This window comes from Marmota flaviventris, chromosome 4 (genome assembly GCF_047511675.1).
Source record: "Marmota flaviventris isolate mMarFla1 chromosome 4, mMarFla1.hap1, whole genome shotgun sequence".
Classification (NCBI taxonomy): Eukaryota; Metazoa; Chordata; class Mammalia; order Rodentia; family Sciuridae; genus Marmota; species Marmota flaviventris.
The window spans coordinates 135350682-135362793 of record NC_092501.1 but is presented as its reverse complement, the minus strand read 5'-3'; the positions used below and the strand labels follow the sequence as shown (position 1 = coordinate 135362793).

Below are 12112 nucleotides of genomic sequence, written 5' to 3'. Positions count from 1 at the left end.
AAATTGTTCACCTCACGGCAACTGGGAAGGGGAGAAACAGAGAGGGAAAAGGGGCCAAGGTTACAATATCCCCTTCAAGGCCATGACTTAACTTCCAAAGTTCTTATCAGCCTTCCACTAGGCCCTATCTCCTAAAGGCTCCACAACCTTGCAGTAGCACTGAAAGCTGGGGACCAATCCCTCAATACTTGGGTCTTGGGGTATATTCCGAATCCAAACTATGGCATATAATAGTAATTATTATTATTACTATTATCATCTTATTTCTCTAGGATGTCAGAAATAATCTAATTCTGATTTTTTTGAGGTTCATTAATTGCTACTAGGCCTTATAATATCTCAATGACACAGGCTTCTTGCACTAAGTAAATATATTTATTAATATTTTAAAATCTTTATCTTTTCAATCAGAATTTCTACATCACATGAAATCGAGAGGGAAGAGTGTAGAAGGTGAGACAGTGAGTACAATACATGTAAATAAAATTGGGAGGAAGAGAAATAAGACTGTCTTAGGATGTGGCTACTTTCCTAAGGGGTAAATGAGTCTATTTTCTTACCTTTAACATAATTAATTCTCTAGAGTTTTCACGGGCTGAAATATGGGCTTCTCTGATATGCTTAAGTTTGTGTACATTTAGACTCATATACTAACTTCATGTTTAAATGACTGAAAACTGTTACATGAATGTGATTTATATTTAAGTTCATGAGAATTATGTAGGCATATCAGAGTAAGAATCATTGCTTCTGTCTTCTTAAAATTACATTTCTCAGAATTATAATGACTAGTAGCCTACATTTTAAAAAATGCTAGAGGAAAAGAAAATCTGACTTTTGATTCAAACCTTTTTTTTTTTTTAAATTTCTGTCCCAAAGTATAAAATTTTTTTAATGTATGGTAGTTCTTTAAAATTACCCAAAGCCAGACAATGACAACAGGTCTATCCCAGCTTTATTTAAAATTTAATTTCAATTGAAATAATGTGACACTGATACATAAGAATCAAAGATCTCAAACAATCTAATTCACTTTCCTAGTTTGCTCAAGCCTCCAGGCACCAGTCAAATATCGAAGTCGTATAAAAAGTAGGTCCTTGCCCATTTGTAGCCAGCTCCAAAATGGAACTAATTTAGAACCTGCAATTTAAACAAATTAAAATAAATAAGCTTAAACTTAGGGGATAAGGTCAGTTTAAAACCGCATCCTAAAAGTCCATCTACATGATTGTTGTGAGCTTTTAACACTTTATTTAAATCTTGACCAAAAATTTTTTGAACTTCAATAGGAAAGGAGGGACCGTGTCTGAAAAGGGTTCTGGCAACACTTAGTATAAAAACTGATCACTGAATGCTTGTTAATGAAAAATAATAATTCTATATAGAACAACAGAAAATAAAGCATAATGGATGAATATAATTATCTCTATACATGACCCAACTTTTTCTTCTTTTGGAACTGGGGATTGAAAACAGGGTTTTGTACCTGCTTGGCAAGTGTTCTACCACTGAGCTACATCCTCAGTCCTATCATCCAGTCTAAATGGTGAAAAATACAGCCTGTGACTAGATTCAAATCATTTAGTTCAGACTTCGTGATCTCAGGCTACTCAGAAATACCAGCCTAATTCCGGGTCTGATCCATTTTCCTCAGTGGATTCTTATAACCCTTACTTGTATTATACCTTCAGGTAAGTGAGTATCTATCAAGAGGAAGGTTTAAGATTTCATTACTGTTTTAATTACATTTTATCCTCAAGAAAATCTTTTCACTACTCTGAATTTATATAACAGCTTTCTTCAGAAAACACTAACCAAAGGACTTTGTAGATATTGGTGTTATACTTTATTATTAAACCTAGACCAGCACAGAGAAGTTAGCAGAGTTGACCTGCTTCCCAGTCCTCTGAGTCTAGGCTAATAATGGTGGAGATAGTAACATTTCTGTAAACTTTGTTTGACTCAGCAAGACACCAAGAGGTTTGAATCCTTCTAAACTACATGGTTTGTATAATCTCATGACTGGTCCTTAACCTTTTTTTTGTTCTAAACTGAGGTTACAGAGCAATAATGGCAATAAAATAATGGCTTACTGTAACAATGACTCTCAAAGAGACGACCATGTGTGCTCAGGAGAAAGGTGGACTTTTTAAAAAAAAGTCTCCAGCTGATGGACAGGATGTTGGAAAAACGGAACACTTTACATTGTTAGTGAGGTTATAAATTAGTGCAACTACTATGAAAATTAGTACACAAGCTCCTCAAGATTAGGCATGGAACCACCATATGGCCCAGATGTACTGTAACTCATCAGTATTTAGCCTAAAGAATTAAAGTCATCATACTTTAATGATATTTGTATACCCATGTTTATAGCAGCACAAATCCCAATAGACAAACTATGGAACCAGCCTAGGTGTCCATCAGCAGATGAATGGACAAAGAAAACATGGTATACATTTACACCACATTTTAGTAGGTACATTTTATATTTATATATAAAATACAAAGTTTCACTCAGCCATAAAAAAGAATGAAATTATGTAATTTTCAGGAAAATGGATAGAACTTGAGAGTATAATGTTAAATGAAATAAGTCAAATGCAGAAAGTCAAGGGTCATGTTTTCTCTCATATGTGGAAGTCAGGGAAAAAATAGTATGTACGGAGCTCATAAAAACAGAAGGAAAACCAGTAGAGAAAAGGGACCAGGAAGAGGAAGATGGGGAGGAAAAAGGGAGTTATTAACGAATGATATCGACCAAATTATATTGCTGTGTGTATGCATGTACAAATATGTAACAACGAATGCCACTATTATATACATTTATAATACATCAATAAAATATATGAAAAAAAAGAAAGACTTCAGCTGGTAATAGTAATTGTTCCCCTACCATGAAATAATTTAAGTTCATTCTAAGGCAAGCAAGGTAGAAAACTAGAATATATTTTAAATTCTATATACCAAATCAAGGTTTTTAAAATAGTAATTATTAAATTTATGATAAATTTCAAATTATTATAGATTTTATAGCTCTTTACATTTTTGGAATATGTACAGGAATAGCAAATAGTTAAAAATGGCACTGATGGACTGTGGACGCTTGGAGTAAAACACTTATTATTATTATTTCTTATTTGGTTTGTAGGTATTCTATATCCATGGAGTGATAAAATAATGTAAAACTAAAAAATGGTGATGCTTATGATAAAAGTTTATTTCAAAAGAATATATATATATAAAGACTATTAGCCTTTTCTTTTTTAAGGAGAGAGAAAGAGAAAGAGAGAGAGAGAGAGAGAGAGAGAGAGAGAGAATAAGAATGAATATGAATCTTTTTTGTAGATGGACACAACACAATGCCTTTATTTTTATGTGGTGCTGAGAATAGAACTCAGGTCCCCCCTGTGCTAGGCGAGTGCTCTACCGCTGAGCCACAATCCCAACCCTCAGCCTTACTTCTATTGTCACATTACTATGACCTTGTCTACTGGAGGGTTTTTTTTTTTAAACATTTTTAGTTATAGGTGGACACAATATCTTTATTTTATTTTTATGTGGTGCTGAGGATGGAACCCAGTGCCTCATGAATGAGAGGTGAGTACTCTCCCTCTGAGCCACAATCCCAGCCCTACTGGAGGTTTTATTAAACTTTCTTGACCAGGGTAAGAACCTTGCTGAAGACCACAAGAAGATACTGAAAACATACAGAAGGAACAAGCCTGAAGGAGGGGATGAGTGAGCAACACTCTCATGGAACTGGCTCTCTGACAGCTGAGAAGTCCCTGATTTGAGAAGAGGGGAGAACCTTAAAACCAGCTGAACTTTACTGGTCAGTTGTACTATTTGATGTCTCCTTTCATCTGACAAAACTCAGCAGCTGCAAATAAACAATAAACTCACCTTCAATTTCAGTCCAGTTGACAGCAATTTCTGCTATTGGAATTTTAAAGAACTGTGCTATGTAGAGAAGTTCTACATCAAATGCCCTGAAATAGAAAAATATATCGACAAAAGATGAGTAATTTAATCTCTACCTTGGCAGGTTCTGAAGAAGCTTACAAGGCAGATATAAAGCTTACATTGTAAAACTGAGATCAGATTCACAGAAGGTCAAAAATTGAACACTGAGTGGTTCAGAAGCTTCAAAGCAAACAAGAGATTTAATGTCATTACTTAACAGTGAAATAAAAAATGCTGTACCTCTATCACAACTCAGAAAAGCTCAGAAGTGAAAATGGCCATGTGGGCTCCAAGTGTGTGGCTAACTCAATATGAAAACTACCTTTTAAAAGAGTTTTTCTTATCCAAATAAAATATTTAATTAAGATGATAAAAAGTGGATTGTGTCTTTAAAAGGACTATGTAAAACTTTTGTTAACCTGTTACCAAAATTATGGTACTTATGAAAGAAGGAAATAGTTTCAATATTAAGTCTGGTGCTTAAACCTTAACTTTCTAAAGCTAGTGGACTCAGTTCTAATGATATGCAATAATCTGAATAACATTATTAAATATTTTTCTAATGGTAGTATATTAAAGACACAAAACAACACAAAAAATGAAGAATGAAAAGTAGATGGGGAAATAAGCATTGATGAGTTGAAATCATGTTGTATTTAAAAAAAAAAAAATCCTAGACTGAAAGGTTTTTTAAAACCTATCTTTTTCCTCTTAAACAATTTAGAATGTGAATAAAGTGAATACATTCATTACAAAAAACAAAACCAAAAATTGCAGTTCACATTACTATGTTACATGTGACCCAAATTTTAACTAAAATACCATGCACTTCTGGACAGAGCCTTGTACTACCAGAAGCAATGTAAGGTTATTCTCCATCAAAGACATCTTAATTTGTTTTTGCAAATGTGGATTTGGCAGAACTACCATGTTTCTTTTTGTTACTTGGCTTCTGGTATACCTGTTACCTCACTAACAGATACATCTTAAAGAAGTAAGAGTATACTGAGACCCTGTTAAACACTGCAGATCCTGAAATGTCACAAAGTTAAAGCAAGAAGAATGGAAGAAACACACAAGAACAAAGAGGGAATGATAGTAAAAAAGTTTGGAAGTTGTAAAACAGCTGGACAGGTTATGTGGTAACTAGGGAAATGGATAATAGCAGTGGAGAAGCCTAGAAGCAGGCTAATGCGTACCAGAACCCTCCCTCTCCCCAGGCTCAGGGATCAGAGGCCTTAAATATGTCTGCTGGAGGGGATATAGGCGCAGTTGCAACAGGACTCTCTCTCTCCCCCTTCATTCTTTCCCCTACTTGGTTCTATGAATACTGACAGCCTGATTCATGGCTCCTAGGCAGGAGACTGAAGGATCCCACTTTAGGGAAAAGGGCCCAGTCCAAAGGATAGTAACAGGTGGGACTTTCATGTGGCTCTACTAGTTTAACTTGTAGTGAAATCTATCAGTGAATTAGGGGCTCTGCATATGTGCACAGATACCTATGAAAGTTTTACTATCATAATAAAGGCATTAGAGGAAAGATTTTAATGATAAAGAGGAAATGAAAAAAAAAGTGAAGGCAAGAGAACAATGCAGCAAACAAACAAAACATTGAAGTTTTAAATAAGACATTCAGTAAGCTAGAGAAAATACTGTAGTCATAAAACAAGAATAGATGTTTTAGGGCTGGGGATGCAACACAAGACTCTGGGTTCAATCCCTAGTACTGTAAAAAAAAAAAAAAATTAAAGCAGAAACAGATATTCAAAAGGAGAGCTGGATAATAAAATTGTTAGAATCTCCTCAAAAGAACTAAAATATAAAAGGGAGAAGATGAAATTATAGGATCAGCAAAGACGTTCCACTATAAGAGAGGATAGAGAAAACAAAGAGAAGAGACTGTCAAAGCAATGATTGAAGAATGTTTTTTTCATGTTCATGAACATGCCTCTTTCCATAAACAGTGCTGGGAAAACTGAATATCCATATGCAGAACGTTTAAATGTAGAGGTGTTTAAATAACAAGCACTGACAAACTACTAACTGTGGGGAAGGGTATGCTGCTAAGTAAGTTGATAAAATATTTGGTGGTTCTCCTTTACAGATGCAAAATAAACATAGCTAGACCATAAAGAAAAATGTGAGTCTAAAATTTTAAGTGGGGTCAATACAATGTTAATGAAATCCAAAACAAATCATTAAGAAGGCATGCACATAAACATAACTTTCAAAAGGAAAAAAATCCAATACTGGTTTTTCAACTTACAAAAAACTAAAACAAAACCCCAGAAACTTGCTGTCCAGTAGAGTGTCCAGTAGTTATACAAAACTACAGAGTACCTGAAATGTGGTTGGTCTGATCTGAGATTGCTATAAGTTTGAAGATACAGTACATAAGGGAATAAAAGATACCTCAACATTTTTTTTTCACAATAATTGCATGCTGAAATGACAATACTTTGGATATATTATGTTAAAATATATTATTAAAACTTACTTCATCTGTTTCTTTTTACTTTTAATGTGGCTACAGGAATATAGCTTTAATATATTTTAATATATTGCTTGCATCTGTATCTCATGTATTTCTATTAGATAATGCCGCCTAGAATAATCCTGACAGGAAACTTCATGATTTTTAGGTAATCAACTCTAATCTTTTATATTTCAAGAAAACTAAAAGACCCTCAACAGTGAAAAACAGGGTCCTTCATTTCTAAATCCTTTCTTTCAACTACAAAGAACCAAGTTCTTTGACCCTAATTCTGCACTTGGCAGCTGTCTAGTGCAGATGGAGGACATTACTCCAGAATTGCTTCTTAAGTTAGACTTTCAGATTATGGAGTCCCATCAACTATCAGTTTAATTTATACTTTCAATATAATAAAAAACATTGAATTTGAAGATCAAATTTATATTACTTAAATTTTTTTAATCTAGGAAAAAAGATTTTAAAACATGTCTAAATAATTTTAATTCTCAAACTAATTTCTTTAAAATAATTATTTGGGGATTACAAGAATGGTAGTAGGATTGCAAGTTTAAGGTCTGCCTCAGGAACTTAGTGAGATCTTAGGCAACTCAGTGAAATACTATCTCAAAAATTAAAAAAAAGGACTGGGGATGTAACTCATTGGTAAAGTGCTCCCAAGTTTGATCCCCAGTACAAAAATAAACAAACAAACAAATAAATAAATAAATAATACTTTTGGGGGGATTATATGACATATGTCTTTGGAAACATATAGAAAACTGGTAGAGACTATAAAAATGGTCATATACTGGAATAATTATAAAATACCCACCAGAACTCATGACAAAATCACTAATTTTTCAAACAATACTTACTGGGCACCTATTATGTACCAGGCACTATTTCAATGGTGGAATAAACTAGTAAGCAAAATAAAATGGGATTTTTGGTGTCGTAGAGCTCACGCTTTAACAGAGAAAAAGAAGCATTAAGAAAGAACTATAGATGTAATGGGTGACAGGAACAGAGTTCATGGTGTAGCATAACATATTATTGGGAAATCTGAGCTAGTGTGGAGAGTGAGGGCAGGCTGCCTGCGGAGGATGTGGAGGACAAGTTGAGAAGGAAGGCATGTGTGCATGGAGACACAGGTGGGGTCAGACTGCAGCACCTCCACAGCCATGGGAAGCCATTGGAAGATTTTAAACAAAAGAGATGCATGATCACCTTTTAAGTTCTGAAAAGGCCCGTTTGGGCTGCGACCTAGTAGTCTGGGAAAGGATGGTGTCCTGGATGGTGGTGGTGAAGATGGAGAGAAAGAGAGGGACATAAAAGGTAAAACCAAAAAGATAAAACCAACATGCTTTGGTCATGTTGGCGGGATATATGCAGGGGCTGGGGGAAAGTCAGGACTGACACTAAGGTTTCTAGCTTCTGTATAATAGTGCCACTTACTGAATATGGGTTGAGAGCTGAGCGAGGTCTGGGGTAGATCTATTTGGAGGGAATAGTGTACTTCAAAAGAGGGAGCAGAAGTATCAAATGCCATTAATGGGTTAGGTATGAAAACATTTAACATGAACACTGGATTTAATGTCACTGAGGTACGAGGGATGAGAAAAAAATCCATATTAAAGTGAGTTATTATTAGAGTGAGAAGGAAATGAGAAAATAGAGACAGTGAATTACAGACCAGTTTTTCAAGAAAAAGCTGGCTGTGGAAGAAGAGTAGGGTGGTAGTGGTACGGAGCTAGAAGGGCATGAGTAGGGGGCTTTGGGAAAGATGTGATTGAGAGGAAAAGGCTGAATACACAAAAGAGAAAAGGAAATGAACAGGATTAGGTTTTGGAGAAGGTGGAAAAGGATGCAGAAGGTGAAGGACTGGCCTAAGAGAAAGACACTAGCTCCTGTAAAAGGAGGGGAAGAAATGGAAATGGAGACTTTATTTTGCTCGGTATTTCAGTGTTTTTTTTTTTTTTTTTTTTTTAATTCAAAGGAATAAAGAAAAGAAAGCTTAAAAAACAAGATGTTTTTAGGCTTCTCAGTTGATACTGTATAAAATTAAGGTGAACATATAACTAAAGCATATGTTGGGTTTGAGTAAAGGTATAAAGGCACAGATTAAGTTTATAAATGTAAATGTACATTTTGTTTAAATCTGGATGTTCATTATGAAAATACAGGACTGCTCTTCTTATCTGGAATAATTGTTGGGTAATAAGATCTACCAGATACATTCTAGTTAAAAACCTACCATCGTTCAATGTGTAGAGATGAGAACGTCCGTGAAGCTGCTTCCCGAGTTAGTAATTTGAACCCACACTGTGTGTCCCTGATTCCTTTGACACAAAGGAACCACACCAGAAAGTGGAACCCATACATGAGAAGAGTGCGGAAGTAAGAACGCTGAAAACAAAGACAAAATAGAAATGACTTTTCCATTCATCTATAAAGTAGTAAACACCTGGCTGCACATAATTGCATTTTAATATTTCATTGACGGGGCAGGTCTTACATATGGACATCATTGTTCCATCAGCTTCACCAACAAAGTATATAAAACAGTTAGGATGATTACTGCCTAGAGCAGAGCAGAGACACTGCAGAAGCAGTCACAGATTCCCTGGAGACAGAGTCAGATGAGATAAATCACAGAACCTGTGGGAGGCCAGTGTTTCCACCTACCAGGAGAAACAGGTTTGGAGCTGTTACAAGTAAGGAGAACATCTCATCTACCTACATATTTTATGCCTCTTTGTCCCATACACATTTTGGTTTCAAAGCAGGCCCTAGAATGTAATGGAAAAACAAAACACTAAGATTTGAACCTTTAGTTTGATACCTAGCAAATGAGAATACTGACAGAAGTAGTACAGCAGAGTTATCACAGAGGTTACAAACTACAAAGGAGTTTGAAACAAAAACCCTGTCTCTCTAATTAGGTATGCCAGATGCCTAATCAGACTGTATTCTTTAATACAGTCTGAATTCTTTAATACTCTGGATATAACCTTAAGTAGTTTTTAATCCATCTAAGGATTCATTATTGTTATCAGGGATTACTATTGGTAGTAACAGGAAATAATATTCCTTTACTCATTCAACATTGGAAATCTTAAAAATTAAGATTATGAATTATCACTGTATTTAAGACTCATTTAGATTTAAAAAAAAGACAATTTCTTAAAGTGTTCTATAGTTAAGGTAATGGACCTAAGGAGTGATGCATTACTATGTGCATAAACAAATAATTAAGGGTCTATGGGAAACACTATCTTATAAAATCGGGTTGCTTTCTCTTTTTTGCTTTTCATAATTATAATCTTCAGTATTACTCTTCATTCTCATGGCTTTTTCTATTATCATCAAAAAGAGTAGTAATATGACATAGAAGAAAAGGTAACACACTGGGCATACCTGTTTGAATTCTGGCTCTACTACTGATTAGCAGGGTGACCTTGAGCAGTTATTTCAACTCTCGGTTTCCTAAAATGGGCTGATGATGTATACCTCACAAAGTTATTATTAAGATTATGTTAAAGCTGTCAGCCAAGTGTTTGGCACACGAAGTCAATAATGGTTTTATAGAGGAAGAAAGCTTGAGGGCTCACCTTACTCTCCTGACTACAATTACCTTCAGGAAAGGAAGGGAGAACAAAATACTTATCTATAAGGTATGTAAAGCAAACTTAAGAAAATTATCTAGCACTTTTTATCACCTAGAATCATTATGTTTCGATATAAATATGTCTTACCTCTCTAAGTAGATAGGGCAGAAACCTCATCTTAAAATGTTTTGGGAACCTCACAACAGCTTGCTCAGTGCATTCCATATAAAATACTTCCAATAAATACTGGTTGACTGATTAAACCTCCAAAAGAGCATTTATGCTTAGGAAAGGAACAAATAGAAATCAAAATAAAAATAAAAATTAAAGGTAGAAAAATAATAGCTATAAACTCTTCTTCCCAAATCATTTTAAATGTGATTTGGGTAAATTTATTCATTAGCAAATAAAAATCCTTATATCTGCCTTTGTTTGGATGTTAATAACTTTTTATTTTGTTTTATTTATTTAAAAGCAGACATGTTGTGAAGTTCATATGAAGACCTTATTTAAGTTTAACAAATGTAAAAGTATAAGATAAACCACAAAGGCTCTTTCTTTAATTTTTAAAATTTGGCAAAATATTTTAAAATTTAGAATACATATAAAATATAGGATGGACTTATTTAGTGAAATGAAGATAAAGTCATAGAGTAGTATTACATAAACTTCTGAAATGGACATTTATAAACATACAGGCAAAAGACATTCACTGTTTTAATATTAACAATGCTATCTCCAAGGTTTATGAAATGTAATCAAAGAATTCAAGTGAAATTAAAGATCCCTGGTGATTTCATGATCTTAAAAACTAAAGACATCAAATAACTGTTAATGGTTTCTACTTTTGAAACCTTTTAAAGTGATAAATTTGAGAATATCTGGAAAACCTGAATATGCTGTTACATGAAACACATGGGAACATGAGCACATCCAAGGAAGCTGAAGTACTCCACCAGTGCTATATCATGTCAGACTTCCTTGAGAGCAGCAAAATGAATGGTAAGGCTCTTGAGGCTATCTATGTATTTGTTATCTTCATTAATTCTCATAATTTTCTCACTGTCCACAGACTAAATATCATGAATGTGGGCTTATACTGCCTATAGTGCATTAAAAGAAACAAATGGCATGCTGAAGTTTTGGACCTAAATCAGGTAGATGCACATCTTGTTTCTTGGAGGTGGACGACCTTCTCTGATCAAGGATAATTCTATGAGAATAATCTGGACTTGGACAGAAGCCTACTGGGCAGCAGTTATAAACAGCACCTTCAGTGGACAACTGCTGCTCTCTAGTGTATGAGCCAGGTTATCCTTTCTTTCTATAGAGCAGTAACCAATTTTTGGGGGACCAAAACCACTAAATTGATCATTATGCTTTAAAGATGGAGAAATGAATGGATGGAGGCAAGATAAATTATGAATTCCTAGATCCTGGGACAGATTCCTTAATCTAGTTACAAGCAGTACGAGACACAAGAAGATTTATACCACAGCACAGTCTCATCTAAATACTATTTCTTGGAAAAATTCAAACTGTTTTCAACTACTGGAAGTTTTAAGTAAAAAGAATTTACATAATTAAAAACAGTACCAAAATAACAATTCCTTTCTACTTCCACCAACAATAAATAATTTGTCTCTTGCTTCCTATTTCTCCAACATGTTTTCCTTCATTAAGCAGGGTATCCCTTTTCCCCTCCCATTAATATAATTTTTTAAAAAAGAAAAAAAAAATCCACAAAACCATTAAATTAAGTCTATTTTCATTAATTGTTTGAAAAAAACAAATTTTTATTTTTATAAAGATAATTATACTGTATTTATATTCTTTTTTTTATACAAACTAATACTTTAGTAACATGCCATGTTATCATTTCCATTATCATCAGCATTTATTGCCTATATATTTCATGTAAGAAATACAACTGTGCTTTCTATTGTGGGAACTTAATGCTTTATAGTTTCTGTATTTTGTGAATACAAATAATGTGTTGAACATCTTGGAAAACTTTTCTCCTTTCTCTATCCCCTGTGCATCAGTAAACAAAGTTTAGCTATAA

The 12112-nt window shown here is 34.1% G+C and overlaps 1 protein-coding gene across 4 annotated transcripts in view; it reads right to left on the bottom strand.

Annotated features, from left to right (window-relative positions):
• Positions 1-938: 938 nt before the first annotated feature.
• The window catches only part of Alg5 (ALG5 dolichyl-phosphate beta-glucosyltransferase), a 48393-nt gene continuing 37219 nt past the window's right edge, over positions 939-12112 (bottom strand). For all 4 annotated transcript variants that reach the window (XM_027928700.3, XM_027928699.3, XM_027928701.3 and 1 more), the window contains exons 8-10: positions 8694-8845; positions 3907-3992; positions 939-1140 (exon numbers count right to left, since the gene is read on the bottom strand). In XM_027928700.3, coding sequence (XP_027784501.3) covers positions 1025-1140; positions 3907-3992; positions 8694-8845 — 354 coding nt within the window. In that variant the 3' untranslated portion in view covers positions 939-1024. The remainder of the gene's footprint in view (positions 1141-3906; positions 3993-8693; positions 8846-12112) is intronic.